General features: G+C 45.1%; 1 protein-coding gene across 19 annotated transcripts in view; it reads right to left on the bottom strand.

The window, feature by feature from the left end:
• Window positions 1-2,051: 2,051 nt before the first annotated feature.
• The window catches only part of ARHGEF7 (Rho guanine nucleotide exchange factor 7), a 179,901-nt gene continuing 164,617 nt past the window's right edge, over window positions 2,052-17,335 (bottom strand). For 6 of the 19 annotated variants that reach the window (XM_025364124.1, XM_025364122.1, XM_025364138.1 and 3 more), the window contains one exon: window positions 13,833-15,409. In XM_025364124.1, the coding sequence (XP_025219909.1) occupies window positions 15,195-15,409 (215 nt within the window). In that variant the 3' untranslated portion in view covers window positions 13,833-15,194. Of the gene's footprint in view, window positions 4,805-6,338; window positions 6,394-7,065; window positions 7,166-13,832; window positions 15,410-17,335 lie in introns of those variants that run through there. The other 13 variants (XM_025364120.1, XM_025364126.1, XM_025364125.1 and 10 more) reach the window with 4 other exon arrangements.

Raw genomic sequence — 17,335 nt, 5'->3', positions numbered from 1 at the left:
TGCTGGGGGTGCCGGGCTTATTCCTGCACACAGGCCGGTCACACGCCCTTCTCCTGTGGCTGCCCAGACACTAAGTAACCATCATGCAAAAGACCTAAACTGAGCAGCCCACCTACATGGGCATCAGTACACCGTTACTACAGGCACTAACAGCACGGGGGTGTGTTAAAAATGCAGATTCCTGATTCCACCCTCAGGAATCAGCTCCTTAGGGTGGGGGACACAGGAACTGACATTTTCTAAAAGCACCCAGGAGTTGGCAGGAAGGCCCCACCCACTCGCCGCATGTTTTAGAGCAGCGTGGAGTGGAAGGGGCCAGGCTAGGCAGGAGGTCATGACCCTAGACAAGGGCGAGTTTGATATGCCTTAGAAAGATGAGCAAGGAGCCTGGCACAGGAAAGAACCACCACCCCAATCTTCCCCACTTCCAAAGCCATGCTCATGGGAGGGCAGCGGCTTCCCTGGGAAGGCATCGACCATGAAGAGCATGTTTTGGAGTCAGCGGCTTCCATGAGAAGGCATCGCAACGAAGAGCATGCTTCCCCTGCCATCATGGCCCCATTCCTTCTGAGAAACTAGAACTGTACGACTGCCAAGGTCATCATTTCCAAAACACCTTGTAAAAATACGGCAAATTCTATCAAAGCTAAAAACACACAGACGTTCCCAGAAGTTAATCATTTAGCTGCATGTGCAGTTGCACAGCTGTACACAGAAGGATATTCAGTAGAGCGTTTCTGCAAGAGTCACTGCTCCCTCCCAAATATCCACTGATGGGTGACAAACTGCAGTGCATTCAGTCAGGGGAAAATTTATGCAGTGGTCAAAAACCATGAATGGTTCGAACCACATACACCCATATGGAAAGATACCTAAGACAAGGCTCAAAGAGGCAAGTTAGGAAAGAATATACTTAGTGCAACCTCACTTGCTGGGAAAAAAGTTAAACACAGACACCGCACACTGGCATTTGGTCAGAAGAATGAACACAAGAACCTGGACACAGAACAGGAGCTACTTCTGGGGAACAGGGTCAGGGCACTGGGAGGTGGAATACGAGCTTTTTACTTTATATCCTGGCACTGTTTCTATTTTCCCTATAAACAGGTATTGTTTTCACAATTAAAATCTCTGGCACATGCTAGTTTTTAATTAGGAAAATAATACCTGCTTATGGGAAAAATTAAACAGTTATGCAAGAAAATAAAGTATACATGGCCCAGTATACCTTTAAATTTTTAAAGTGTACAGTTAAAAAACAGTATACATGGCTCAGGTGCACGCTAGTTTTTAATTACTGGTGAGGTACCAAGTACAAATGCCTACCTACTCCACCAATAAGATGAACACTTCACATTAGGTGTCTTACGCATCACACGTTCTTGTCACAATGCAAACCAACAGAAATGGATTTTTGAACGCCTCCTTGTTTTAGCCTGAAATGATTAAAGTCCTTGAGAGTGTAGATCCTGACTTCCTTTGAGCTCCTACAGTAAGCCAGTTGGCTGGGCACTGCGTGCGGCTGCCTGACCTCTGGCTGGCTGAAATGACATGCAGTGGAGCTGTGGACACACCTGAGCCAGGTACACGGACCACGGACAGGAGACCCCACTCGGTCCTCCCAGCCACCCTTCCGGAAGACACCCTCGTTTGCACCACCGCCACACGAGGACACACACGAGCGATTTCCTTTTGTCTTATGCCAGCTCCTAAAAGGGACCCCACAGATACCTTCAAGGAAGTTTGGCTTCACAAAACGCTGTCCTGAGCGCCCTCCAGAATGCAGGCCATTCTTCCAGGCATGGGCGAGGACCTGGGGGCTGTGCCTACCAGCGTGACCCGTTACTTTAGTTTTTGTTCCTAAGACTTCCAGTGTTCTTTCCTTGTCTTTTAAAAAAAAATCTTCAAATTTTCTCAAACTCTAGACTTTAAAGGAAACATGTTATCTTCCAGTATCGAAGACAGAATTTTCAAATCTAAATCAGTCCAAAGAAACTGTAAAGCGAACAAGCACACAGAAAACACATCAAAGGAGATGAAGCGACACATTCTGTGACATAAGAAAAATAATCAGTTTAATAATTACAGCAGTGTAGCATCAACATTGTAGTAGTCAACACTAGGACATTGTCTGTGACATTTAAATTAGGAGTTTCTCCACACTTGTCAACGGGCGCCCTGGGGGCCCCAGAGAAGTGAAGAAATGATTGGCATTAAGGAGTCCACACAACCAGGGCAAGCATTCAAGGTCCCAGGCGCCCAGCGCATGTGGACAAGCACAGACGCTACCGAATGTGAAGGAACGAGCTTCGGATGCTACATTCCAACATTGCTGAAAACTGAAAGTGCTTCACATCTACAGGATAAGAAATGGCTTAATCTCCTCATCCATACAAGGTGAGAGCAAAGGAGTAACCCTCGGGCAGATCGTGGCCCCTTTAAATGTTTATATCAAGTTCCCACCCCCTTGGGAGGTCACACGGTGAAACAGATACAGTTATATACAACAGGGCGGGTTTTTAAAGACTTGCTCTCAGACACGTTTTTCCTGCTCCCTAAAAAGCCGAGGAAGATACTGGATCCACAGAAAGAAAAGGCAATGCAGTCACATAAGGCCCTCGCGGCCGCACCGTCTAGGGGAAGGGCTGTTAAAAACACAAGTATTCTTGTGAAATACTTCGATCTGAGCATTAAGGCAGGTCTGCAGGAGATCCGTCCTGGGGACTCGGACAGCAACGCTACCGGCTCCGAGAGGACGGCGAACGTCGCCTCCCGGCAGAGGGCGGAGAGATCAGAGGAGAATTGTTCCTGAGTTAAAACCTGCTACAACAGCAAACTCCAGTACGCTCAAGTTGAATGGCTTCCCACTGCAATGTCTTACGCATCACCAAAAAATAACTTGTAAAACTCAAGCTTACCAAAAGAGAAAGTGTTGATCTTTGCTTGTGCCTGCATGAGTGAGTAATCTGCTAAGTTGAGGAAGCTGGCAATTCTAGTGAGAAGTCCGGGTGAGGCCAGGTTCTGCGAGCATGGGTCAGGTCCATGCTGAGCCCAGGCAGACCCCGTGACCGGAGTCAGGGAAGGAAGCAGGAAGGGGGCTTGCTGGGCACCAGAGACTGTAATTAGCAAGGGCAAGGAAGAACCGTAAACAGTGACAGAACACTCTCCCAGGGTGCCCAGCTCAAAGGCATCAGTATACAAAGGATTCAGGTGCAGTTAAAGGGCAATTTGGCCAATAGACGGAAAAGCAGAAAGTCAAATCTGATGCAAAATGAGCTGTTCTGAGACCAGTAATCCATGGCGTTGCAATTTTGGTGTTTAAAGATAGAACACTTGTTCTACGGAAAAGTGTATCTCACTTTAAAACCAACCTCTTCACGGGAAGGGAAACCAAGAGCAAAGTCCCTGCGGTCACCCTTATTTATTGCTGAAGCAGAACGAAAACCTGCCCCACGGGCTGGGCTTCCCGCCCAGGACTGCACAGGCTTTCCAGAGCCAGCCTGGGCCCAGCAAGCCGCGGCAAGGACAGGCTTCGTCCGTCTCCTCTGCACTGGAACACAGTGGGGGAAACGCTCCCTGCTTACGCCTACGTTGCTTAGTGGAACCTAGGGTGTATATTGCTTTATGCGTGCTGAAGGAGGGGATTTCACTTTCGGTGAGCACTGAAGCCTGCCGGCTGCAGCCAGTGGTGGAGCAGACCTCAGGATGAGGCTGGCCTGACGGCAAAGCTCCACCCATCAGTATCAGTCTGGAGCATGGCCTCCATCTGTTCTCGTCAGCTGCAGTGACCTACAATAAATAATACATTCTATTTACAGGTTCTAGTAAGAGCTCTCTTTAAGGGAAGACAAAACAGTGTATTTTGTTGTTACTGAACTAGCCTGCACAGAAACGTCTGTGTAATCTCCCAAAACACAGCAAATCCATCTGAGAATCACAGTACTCAGACAGCGGACAAGAGCAAACACCTCTAGGTGGAGGCAGCAGTGTCGTATGGGCCTTCCTTGAGGTCGAGACTGAGTCTGTCAACCAGCAAGCTGCCCTCGGAACCCCGTAGGTCTGGGACTGGAACGCTGCTTTAAGAGAAGACTTCCGAATGGGACTGACGTGTATCTCTGCAGGTATAAATAAGGTTATTCAGAAACACCGACACGGGGGGTGCTGTCACAGCACGGTGGAGGCCCTGGTGCTGCGGAACGAACCAGGCATCCACCGGGCTTCTGCTTCCGGTGGGTGCGGGCATGGGGCTTCTTACTCACGTAGCTGGAAAGGACATTCTAGCATGGGGATTAGCCCAGACAGAACCACCACGGGTATGCATTCAAAATGGGATATTTACAAGAAACATGTACATATAATATTTATATATTCAATTCAAAGTCTGGAAAAACAAGACTTTTAGTCAGTCACTGAACTTATTGCAGAATGAGGTAACTGAGATGTTCACAGAGTGGGACTGATGCAGCTCAGGTCCTCAGAGTCAATCCCTCCTGTCTGGATTCATCAGTCATGGTTTGATCGTCTCCATTCGCAGAATAAGCTCCAGCTTTTCTATGTACAGAGAGCGAGGTGGTGCCCCACCCAGCCCTGCCCTGTGGTCCTGAGTGCACCCCGACGTGGGTCAGGGGTGCCCAGCTTCACCTCAGAACTGGTCATCGACAGAAAGCACTAAGGACGTCCCTTATAGATTGGTCTCGTCCCAGGCAGGATCGTTCATGTTCTTCAGGACTTTCCTCACCAGCTTCTCTAGGTCTTTGCGGGCTCTCTGTTCTTCCTCTAGAGATTTCTTCATCTTTTTGTTATCCTGTAAATTAAGCAGACCACAGTACGTTCACTATCTTTGGCATTGCGTAGGGCTTCCTATCCCCATATAGGTATCCTTGAGGAGCTAAGGCCTCGACTCATGAAATCCCACGTGAGCTGCCTATGGGCTGTGAGGTCATGGGGGTCCGCAAAGTTCAACCACCTGGACAGGGTGGCAGCAGCGCTCCTGACTATGCTGCCGCTCCCGGGATGGAAACGGTCCTAATGGCTCTTATTAAGGCCATGAATGAATCTCTATAGAACATACCGTAAGAAAATGGCTGGAAACTGCAGACGGGACAGCTCCTCTCCAGCCTTTTCGTCCATTCATAACCGCCTTCCAGAGTTACAGAAAGGACTGGAAGTAACAGCCACTGACGGGTACGGGTGCGGGAGCAAGTGGGTGAGCACCTGCTCTGTGCAACTGAACCCAGGCATGTCTCCGACGTAGGAGGCAGGCACAAACGGACGCCTGCTGCCACTTGGGGCAAAGTGTGAACACGGAAGCCTGCCAGCCAAGCAAAGCAGTACCTGGAAGCCCTGCGGACACTGCTTAGAATGCAGAGCACGCGTCCAGTTCCACACGGCAACCTGCTCTCGGCTCTCTATCCCAGACCACAACTCTTCTCAGGCCGCTCCTCGGCCAAAAGAGCACACCAACCTTCACTTGCCCAGCTGGGCAGGGCATCAAAGCCACTCCTACTCACATTCCGTGCAATGGACACCCCAGCCTTCCCTCGCCTAGCTGGGCAGGGGACCAAAGCCACTCATACTCACATTCTGTGCAACAAACACCCCAGCCTTCCCTCACCTAGCCGGGCAGGGCACCAAAGCCACTCATACTCACATTCTATGCACTGCCCAGAACACCCTTGGTTAGTCACCATGTCTGGCTCGCTAAACTGGCTTCGGGAGCCAAGGATCATGCAGTGGCAGAGGCTAATCTCAGGGCCCCTTGCAGGATTTGTCACCAGACAGAACTTTCGATATTTTAAATTATTCTTCCAACAGAATTTGCGATGGTTTATGACATCAAAATCAGTATTGTTCAAAAAAAAAAAAAAGAATTTAAACAAGTCACTTTATAGACAACCAACTGTTTTATCTGCTGGACTTCTCAAAGACATGACCTCCTTTTAGTTTTTGCTTACGCACAATAAGCTTTTTATTTTTATATGAGACGAAGTCTCACTCTGTCGCTCAGGCTGGAGTGCAGTGGCACTATCTCAGCTCAATGCAACCTCCGCCTCCTGGGTTCAAGCGATTCTCCTGCCTTAGCCTTCCAAGTAGCTGGGGTTACACGCACCTGCTGCCATGCCCGGCTAATTTTCGTATTTTCAGTAGAGATGGGCTTCTGCCACATTGGTGAGGTTGGTCTTGAACTCCTGACCTCAGGTGATCTGCCCACCATGGCCTCCTAAAGTGCTGGGATTACAGGTGTGAGCCACCACACCCGGCCAGCTTATTTTTAATATTGTTTTCTTTTCTCCCATTTGAAAAAAAAAAAAAAGATTGAAAGATGGATTATGACGTACCTGTCTTAATTCTTGAACTTCATCCTTTAATGCATATACGGTATCCACAAGACTCCTGAAACAGGAAACAGAACACACACATGAACAGGGTGAGGCATGGAGAGGACACACGGAAACTTGCCAGGAGACACTACGATGCTGAGTGGAGGACACGGGGCTGCTCTGCCGTACCTGTGTACTGTCTACATTCACAACTAAAAACTGTCAACCTCTGTGCACGGCAGGTTCAAGCCCAGTCAAGGGCAGCTTCAGTCTATGAAGACATTTTAAAAGTGAAGCTTCTGGCTGGGCACGGTGGCTCACACCTGTAATCCCAGCACTTTGGGAGGCCGAGGTGGGCAGATCACCTGAGGTCAGGAGTTGGAGGCCGAGGTGGGCAGATCACCTGAGGTCAGGAGTTGGAGACCAGCCTGGCCAACAGGGTGAAACCTCGTCTCGACTAAAAATACAAAAATTAGGCATGGTGGCGCAGGCCTGTAATCCCAGCTACTTGGGAGGCTGAGGCAGGAGAATCGCTTGAACCTGGGAGGCAGAGGTTGCAGTGAGCTGAGATCGCACCATTGCACTCCAGCCTGGGTGACAAGAGTGACACTCCGTCTCAAAAAAAAAAAAAAAAAAAAAAATGAAGCTTCCAAAGCCACACCCCCACCCTCAGGGAGCTGTCTGAACTCTGCTACCCCACTGCAGAGCTCAAATGCCTGCTTTAGAATACTGGAAGACATCTTACTTTTCTTCTATCACTGTCTGACCATTACTTTTAGTTTCTTCCACTATAATTTTCTCTTCTTCTGGAAGCAAAACTTGTGGAGCAGATTCTTTGCGTGAACCTAGGAGCATGAAAAAATAATCAATCAACCTCGGGCGAACACCATGGCAGAATGAAGAAAAATGACTATACAACATCACTTAAATATTAAGTTCTATCAACTATGCATTTAAAAATGTTCATCCAGGCTAAAGGAGGGCATGTTTTACCAGGTTTCTTCACCCCTGTCTACTGAGCCCAGGCCCCTTCGTGACCAAAGCCGTAGAGAGGAAAGGAAACTGTAGCCTTTTTAAAATCTGAATTATGGATTGTTTAAACCTTAGCATTTTCAACAGGGAGGAGGTTACAGGTTGTGACCATACTGCTCTGGCTATTCATCCCATTTTGAGCCACTGTTGCAAGAGTTTCAGCAAAGACATATGAGACCAATCAGAACATACACAGTGAGTGTTTATAAATCCAAGATCTGGCAATACAAACATTTTCCTCTACAGCAACATTTAATAATCAAGATATTACAGCATCATAGCACATGGTTTAGAAAAAATAACATTTGGTCCTTTATGAAAACTTTATATTTCCTAAAATATAAAATCAACATTTTTCTAAATGAAAGCAAACTGCTCACAATGTCAGAGGAACATTTGTATCATTTAACCAACACCTGCACAAGAGTTTATATGGGACAGGCCCTCAATAAATGTTGCAAAATACGTACTTTAGAAATCAGGAAATCAAAATACTCATTTTAAAAGGTGAGGAAAAGAATCAAATTGTATTTAATGATGCAGGGAGAAAATCTTTTCTTCAAGAAAATATTTTCTTGAAGGTCATACAGTATAACGTGTATCATTTATATTTTTGAAAATTATACCAGATGCAAATCAGAAGGCTATACTCTATCACAGAACACAAACGCCTGTAAGCAGTACTGTGATAAACATTTCTCCGTGAAGAAGGGACACGCGTGTTTCAGACATGCTAACTATGGACACGGTGCTTGCGCTTGCTGGGTCTTTCTTCTGGCTTGCCTTTTGTGTGTTCCTAAAAGCGTGTCAGTGCTACGCAGCGTCACTGTCACAGGAAAGCTCGATACATACGAATGTTTTATGAAGATGGGATTTTAAATAATGGCTTCACCTGCATTTTACCACACGCTTAGGCTCCTCTGAGCGAACAAGGTTAAGGATGATGCCAAAGCTTAAGATGGCTCCTAAGACGTTCCTGACACGCGAGGGCACCGCTGCTATCTCCACAGCAGCATGCAACAGGAACCAGGACTGGAGGCCACTGGCCAGGTGCTGCCCCTCGTGCGTGTGCAAAATCTGCTCCACCCCTCAGAATGGCACCCCTGGGAAACTGGAAATTCAGGGACTGAACAAAATCAAGACACTGCTCCTTCATCCTCTCAGGCATAAGATTAAGTCCTGGGGAAAGCAACCAAGTGCCACTCTGTCACCTGGCACGAGCTTCAGGAGACACTCGCCACACCGATACTGGGAAATGAGGATAACTGCAGGATCTTAGGATCAAATCCAGCACTTAAAATGCAGTCACAAGCCATGGCTGGCACGCCTGTGTCTGTGTTAAAGTGGGCGACCATCCCTCCCCCTCATGCTGTTGCGCCTCCACTGTGCTACCAGCTGGCAGCAGCAGACCTGACCCTGTCACGGAGGGAAGGAGCAGGGGCCCAGCTCTTCACAGGCGTCCCCTGGGTCACAGTCCACCCACCCGCACACACAGTGACCTATGTCTCGGGAATAACTTTTCAGACAGAAGATTCAGACAGAACTGCAAGATATGATTTCAGAAAGACGTTTTTAAAAACATTAGGCTGGTAGTATCAGCCCTAGGAATCTCCACAGGTCCAGGAGACAAGGGCGGAGACAACCCTTTGGGCTGCGAGGACTCCTGCCACTCCAGGTGCCTGTGCTCCAAGAGGCCACAGGAGAGGACCCTGAGGGTGGTGGGCCCTTCCTGGCTAACGGGTGATGCTGCTGAGACATGTGGGCCACACGGGAAGATACTGCTTAGGAAGGAAACTGATGCGTGAGGGACATTACAGCAGAGCGTGTGGTGCTAGCCAGGGGGAGAAGCTGCCAGTGTTTCTCATACAAACGCAAAGGGTACCCTTGTTCCTACCAGAAAACGTTAATTCATGTGCTATCTGCCCAAAAGATATAGAAAAAGAATTTCATAGAAAATAAAAGAGAGAAAATAATGAAAGAAAATCCAGAATACTCATAAAGATTCTGATATTTATACCACATGTGAAGAAATCCAATGGCTCCACTTACTCTTCCCTGCAAAGAGAAGTCCGCTGATAAGATCCCACATTTCAGTCAACTAATGTGCCCGCCAATTATCCAGCTGTCCTGCTTTGAGCCCAGACAGTGGATGACTGTTTCAGAGTCAGATTCACAAAAGTATTACTTGTGTATCTCACACTGTTTGCAACACATTTCTTCAAATGGATTTGCTAATGAGACATACAGGAAAAAGTCATGTAACTGCGGATCAGGCAGATTAAATTCTGGATTTCAATTATTTTTGTCTCTTCTAGCTTCCTAGACAACCTGTTTACATCATCTCTTTCCAGCATTAACATTTTCGAATGACATAAAATAGGATCACAAACAATGTCAACTTTGTAAAGAAATGGGTCAGACACAGGGTCGACTTTACAGGAGTTGTGAGGCCATGAGCCACGTGTCCACTGCCTCCAGCCAGAGCTGGGACGCTCCTAGTGGTGAGTCTTTTAAGTTAACCTGCGCACATCACTTAAGCACTGAGTCTCAATTTCATTACTTACAAAGCACAACAAATCTGCTTCTCTAGAGCTGTTCTGAGGATTTAAATATTGTATTTTGTAAATATCTTTTAACAGATGAACCCATAAAGGTAAAAGTCTTTCCATTATGTAGCATAATTTGAGGAACTAAGCCTGTAAGAACTGGTACAATTACTGTATATGCATGGCACAGGTCTTATTTCTACAGCTACACTTAAAGCATGTGAGAAGGATTTAGTGATACACAAATGTAAGCTGGAAAACGTATCACAGACAGGATGTACTGCTTGATTCCTGAAATGCACTAATGTGAAAAATGCCATTTATGGATCTGATGGCAAACTAGGCAGCTTGTAAATGAGGATTATTAACACGCCTAGAAATCATGCAATTCTAATAATCTGCCTAGTTTTCAATATACAGTTTTTCTAAAATGATTGAAAAATTTTTACTGCCTTTCAAAAAACAACAAAGGAATGTTCTCTGGCCAGGTTTACATAAGTTGACTATTTCTTTAAAGAACAATGTTTTAGAAAGCAGATATAACAAGTTATCTCAGAAATTATTGAAGTGTTTTTAGCGGCATCGTAGCACATTTTTTCCCTGAGTTACCTAGGTTGGAAAAACAATTTAACAGCAGAATTATCAGATAATGTTCTCTCACTTTATTTAAAATCCGTAACAGAGGCTCAGACATAGATGAACACATTCATGATGGTTCTAGCACAGTCAAGATCTGTGTTTCCCAAACTTTTTTGTTTCTGGGAAATGAGAGGGGTTCCACAACACATCATTTTGGGAAACGTTGTGGGCTATACTTCTTGGAGATTCACAGTGCGCCCTTAGCACAATACAGGCTTTGATGAAGTCTGCCATAAAAACACTCGCTTAACTTTAATTCAGCATTTCTGAAATGCATTTGAGTGAACTTTTTTTCTTTTAAACATCATTATTAACATCTTGTGGTTTTGTGGCTAACATTTTGATAAGTGCTAGATCAGCTTATAATCTGTCTGTTTCTATAACCACATACACAGAACAGCTGGTTGGTTATTTCCATATGGAGGTAGGAATAAGACAAACATGAATATAATGAAATAATTTATACTTAACACCAATCCAGCACTTCTCAAACTCGAGGACCCAAGAATGTGCCTGTAGATGCTCAGTGTCTGCCCGCCCCGGGCTGAAAAATTCTGCAGCAACCATTCCACTCTTAGGGGCTGCTGTGCGCCACATGACTGGAGACCCCAGAGGGCACTGGGACCCCACAGCAACACTCACTCAGAGGTGTGATCCAGGGAAGCCTGGTCCACGTGTGTGTTAACATGAGCACAAAACTTAACATTTTAGGGATGTCTGAGAACACTGACCCTCCCCCACCCCAAATAGTCACACATCTGTAGACAACTATGGAGCTTCGTTTAAGAAACACAGATCTAATCCAGTATTTTCATTTTATAGACGAGACGACTTGCCACAGCAGCAACACAGTGGTGATCAACCAACCCCTGGGGCCCCGAGTGCCGGCTCGCGACTGCCATGCTTGGCTGTTAGACACCATTCTGGGGGCTTATCTGACGACACACAACTAACTGCTTCAGGAGTAATGCAGCGCAACTGTCCAGTCCAGACACCGGCGTGGTGTGCATGCATGCGTGTGCAGGCCTGCCTGTACCAAACGCCTAGAAACAGGGTAAAGAACATCTGCCAGTGATCTAGGACATGGGCAGGATAATTCCTCTTCTTAAATTCATTACCTTTTCTAAAATCTGCATCTCTAATCAACTGAAAATCAAGTAACATCCACCGTGGAGCACACTACAACTACACTTAAAGAAAAACGACTTCGTAAGATCTCTCCAAAAGTCATCCAGGCCATTTTGTTATTTATGGCTCTAAGGGTCTAATTTCCTTTTCTTAGGAAAACTCCCATCTTGTGCTGACAGAGTTGTCTGCACTTACTGTCTGCACCTTGTCCTAACACTATACCTGCCACCAGGTGCTTCGTTTCCTTTCCCTTTATTTTGCTTCATTACTCTCTTCTTAGCTGGACAAGCATTTTATAAAACAAAAATTAAAAACTGGCCTTAGTCTAAATAAAACAATTTTAAAGTTGTGCTTTTTCCCATTTATGCACACAAACAAAAAATAATGCTTCTTTCTGAAGACAAACCGGCCAGTGACTGAAAGCTTAAGAAACGGGAAAGAGATGAAATAAGAAACGTACAAGATGTGACTTTGTCTCGTCCAGAACACAGCTAACTTAAGAGAGTGCAAGCTTTTCTATCAGGGCAGACAGAAGGGTTCTATCTATCACCTGCCTGCCTTTGGAAGATGTTCCGTTCAGGTAGAAGAGCCAAATCATATTAAACTGCAAACTATGCTATTCCCCTCCCCCATGTAACAAATATTAAAAGCCACGGGCTAGCAAATGCAAAATTTATTTCAACTGTACATAACAGGTTTTTTTTTTTTTTATAAAACAAACACTTCATTGCCATATGCAACCACAAACAATAATATGCATACTGTACAATACAATGCAACATTCAGATATACATCCAATTTAGTTTTTCAAATGGTAGTCACTTACTAAAAATGGCTTTTCCCATTCACAGATAAAGAGCACAATTATAGAGATTATTTTCAAGATCTTATACCACTATATACACATTACTGTGTTTTGGCAATTTTATGCAAAACACAATTAATATAGATTATATACTTGTGGCAAGTGTTACTTCAAAGGGAACACCATTTAGGCCATTTGCAAAGGCCTAGTGATGGCTTAAACCTACCTTCTAGTTCAGACTCTTCATTCTTTCATTAGAATACTAACTGTACACATAAATATTACAGAATTGTATGAACAGAAGATACTATTATCAGCATGACTGAAGTCCCACAAAAGTAGAAACACTGGCCCTCTGGATGCCATATCACCACTGCCACATGAGAACTGTCTTTTCGGGCTTGTGGCACTAATACTTCTTAACCAGGTCACGAAAGCTAATGGTGTTAGACATTCAAAACAAATGCAAAGAAAAGGTCAGGTTATTCTTCTGCAGTGATCTTAGCATCAAGAAAAAGCATCATCAAAATGCCTTTAACTGGTACAAAATGGAATGATGGTAAATGTGAAAACTTTAGTGTAGAGAATATCAATAAAAATGTCCCAGTAAGATAACCAAATGATACTTGATATTAAAGGAAAATCCGAGTGCAGCAACTGTGTTTGAGTGTTGTGGTCTACACAGCCCATGACACAGGCAATCCATGCCTACGAGAAGGCAAAGGCAGCTAAGCCAATGCACTAATGAGTAGTCTTGAGGCAAACAAAAAGGTGCTCCCAGACTCAGAGGACTACCATATGTAATACAAAACCAAAATCACTCTAAATCCACTTACAGTAAGTATAGAAACTTTGTACGTATCTTATTTCTCCAAAAATTCCATTGACTATTTGGGTGAACATATATAAACCCCATCTCTGCCGGAGATTAACACTGGGCTTTGACTCATTTTAGAAGACTGCTCCTCAACATTCTTATTTTTACTAATTGGTATGAAAATACAAACTCTTCCGATGGCATGAGCACTTCAGTAGCTACTTGGGAACAGACAAATATTTGGAATTAACAGCTGCCCTGATGACTCCTGTGCCATTAGCTCGTTCCATGCTGAATGAAGCCACCCAACTTTCTAAACAACGTGCTACTGCCAGGAGCTCCCTGGCAGCTCTGGGCTTGAGCAGCAGGACCCGGCTCCCAGGACAAGACTGATGCTGCATCAGAGAGTTCACTCTGCACAAACAAGATCAGAACACTGAATACATGGGTTTGGCGAAGGAGTGGGTGGAGGGGGAGGAAAGAAATCACGGCCACCTGGAATTACAGCCACCCTGAAGAAGGAAAAAATGTTATTCTCAATTTATTATGGCATCTTGTTTTCTGAAGCTGGTTTCAATGAATACTTAAAACACAACCGTAAGGTTCCATTTTAACACCAAATAGAGCGTGCATGGGAGAGAACACAGTTTGGCCCCTCAAGCAATGACTAGATGTGGATTTGATGCCACAACTGAATGCAACAGGTCACATTCAGTTCTTTTTGAAGCAGAAATTGGTCTGAGTGAGGCCAGTGAAAACTCCTTACAACAAATCCCAGGAAAATGGGGGAGATTTTTTTTTTTAAGTAAGTGAGCTACATGGCAACCTAGTAATTCTTCAGCGAGCTTCGATATCCCATTACGATGAAGCATTGCAGTTTTACACTATGGGGTTGCTGTAAACGGAGTTTCACTGCAGCTGGTTGCTGAAAACAATGATGTGTCCATGGCTCTTCCAGACAACGTTAAATATGGATGTCGGGGTGGGGAGTCGGGGGGACTGAAGCCACAGCACTTGACTTTTTAAGTATTCCAAATGCCTCTCCAGATACAGTCTAGTAGTCTACACTTGCAGAGGCTGAATGCTTCAGATTTTGGGCTTTAAACTTTTAGTGTAGAGTTTCTACTATAGAGTGGTGTAGGCTTGCTAAGTGCCATATAACAGAAATCACTGCAATTCAGGGAAGTTTGGGGTGACGATGAGAGTGAACATCTGAGCCATGACAGTAAGCTCTGCCTTTGGAAAGGAGAGCTCCCACTTCATGGCCACAATGCAGCACACGGAAGAGCACAGAGCCGTGAGGTGGAGACAAGCTCTGAACACATGTGACGCCCGCCCGTCTGTGCACCTGCCAAGGCCCAGAGCCCACATGCTGTTCGGCACAATTACCAGAACACAGCTGTTGGAACTGGGCTCACAGCACCTTTGCTGCATGTATTCTTCTCATCTCTCCACAACTACTTCATCAGTGTTCACAGTACTTAAAAAATTTAGGTCCTTACAGATAAGGCCAGAGTCTCCTCCATGGTTCTGGCACTTAGATCGCAAACCTGTGTGATTTCAGTATAAAATAGAAAAGTGTTCATACAGCTGTATCCAGAAATCAATCAAACAGTTGCTACACTGAGAATAAAAAAAAACATTTGGAGCTGTAAAACAACAACTACCCCTTACGAAGAGCACCCTCGGGTGTAGGCTCACGGGAACACACCACCTCCCTCCAATAGTCATTCGAATGTATACTCGCATCGGCAGTTAAGCCTCCACAAAGTACAATGGGAAATATCAGGAACACTCTCAAAAGTTGTTAAAATATCACATAAAAGAGACAAGGAACAGCAAGAAAACATCTAAGAAAAGCAGGCTGCGATACAACAAGCATTTGTTAAGAAAAGCTCAGAAGTGCATTAGTTCTGGTGAGAGATATATGAGCAACAGCTCTTACGAGATGTAGAACCCATTCTGTAACTATGGGCTGTCCATATACTGTCATAGTCAGAGTCTTCCGAGAGGTCTGAAGGCTCCAAACGAGAAAGGCTACTGCGACGACCCAAGGAGTCTAGGCTTGGTTGGTCATCATCAGCCAAGACGTGATTATGCATCAGGTCAGTGCCTTGCCATGCTAAGACGGGCGGGCGGAGGGACAGGCGCGACAGGCAGGGGGTGAGGAGGAGAACGACAGGAAGAGCCACAACCAAAACATGGAACAAAAGCAAAAGGTGATGGGAAGAGAAGGAAAAGAGAAAATATTGTTAAAAATTGGCAACAATGCATGTTTCTCCTTACATATGGCTGGGTTTCAATAACAAACTTAGCAAAACCCTTAGAATACAACTAGATCGATTATTATCTAATTAAGCCATTAATATACAATGTTTCCAAACCACTCTTTTAAAAAAAGATATTGCTCTAAAGCCCTCATTTAAGAAATCTTTTACAAATTACACCCATGTCCAAAAGATGACTCCACAGACATGAGGCAATTAACCAATTCTATTCCACATTCAATTAACAAATAGTCTCATTTAGGACATCATTTGGGAAAGGTACCATTTATATGGCTAATTAAAAATTGTTTCCTATCAGTAAACAGGTGTATCAAATGCAAAATAATTTCAAAGGATTTCTGACGGGCTTCTTCAGTTGTCACTTTGCCAAGACCATAAATCTGAGAGTGGGTCTGGACTTACCTGATCAATCAACAATCACTCTGAGAACTCAGAGGGCAGAAAAGGACTGGCCAGGGCCCACAGCCCCAGAACCCACCCCCTGCTCCCAGGGCATGCCAGAGCTTAGCCCGCAGGCAGGGTGCAGTGGGAAGCTGGGTCTGCTGGCAATGCCGGCCACCCCATTGCAGACCCTCTGCTGTCAGGAAGAGAGACGTGAACTGGCAATACCCCAGTGTTGAAAGGAAAATGACAGAGGAAGTGGCACAACATGGCAGGAGAGAAATAATCATGAGTGGCCGGCAACTATGAGCACTGCCCATGGCCAGGCAGCTGGGCTGAGAGGCAGGCCAGGCTGCCGGGGTCTCCCTCCATGCAAAGGCGGGGGTGCCCCTTGCTGAGTGAAGGCAAACCACAGTAGCCCCGGCTCCTCCCTGCTCCTGCTTCTATCAAACTGACCTCTGTTCCCAGACTGCAAGAACTACGTCATAACCGGCTGTGAGGGCCATTACTTCCTGGAGTTAGAAATCAGTATCAAGGAAGTTTGGTTTACAAAATCTTCTTGGCATCCAGATGTGTGTATTGAACAGAGCTGCATTTTAGGTAAAATATATTATCCTTCTAAAACCTGTTTTACTAAGCATTTAATGTAAAAAGAGCTGCTTTCATTATGATCCCATTTCCAAGCATCTTAAGTATACCAACTTCCCAGCACAAATGAGCAATTTCTCCCATTACTCCCTAGTTTTGAGTGTTCGGTTTAAGGGTATATATGACTATCAGCTCCCTGAAGCCCAGAGTGGTTTGCCCATAATATGAATTAAAAACAAAAATCAATGTATCATTCAATGCTTTTCTTGCACAGGAGAAATGGAAATACAGAATACAGGCAATGTGACAAGAAAAGAAAAAGAATTGTGGGCCACTCCCCTTAGGCAGTCAGGGACCGTGAAGCCACAGCATATCACAGGACCCTGGTCATGAAGAAATGAGGTGGGCACTATGTCAGCCTTCGTCCACAGGGGATTGGTTCCAGGACTCCCCTCGGACACCAAAGTCCTCAGACCCTCCAGTCCCTGATATAAGATGGCACGGTGTTTCCATTTCACCTACACACAACCTCCTGTATACTTTGTTTGAGGAAGAGCTCTATACTTTGAGTCATTTCTAAATTATTTATAGTACCTAATACAATGTAAATAGCATATAAATAGCTGTTATAAGTATAATTATTTTTTATTTGTATTTTTTTTTTTACTGTTATATTGTTACTTTTTACTGTTTCTTTTTTCTGGGTACTTTTGATCTGCAGTCGGTTGGATTCACAAATGCAGAACTCACAGACACAGGCGGGTGGCCAACTGAACCTGCTCTGCTCATCT

This window comes from Theropithecus gelada, chromosome 17, assembly GCF_003255815.1.
Source record: "Theropithecus gelada isolate Dixy chromosome 17, Tgel_1.0, whole genome shotgun sequence".
In the NCBI taxonomy this organism is placed as follows: Eukaryota; Metazoa; Chordata; class Mammalia; order Primates; family Cercopithecidae; genus Theropithecus; species Theropithecus gelada.
Note: the sequence above shows the minus strand (reverse complement) of the source record. Positions and strands in the feature narration are given on the sequence as shown.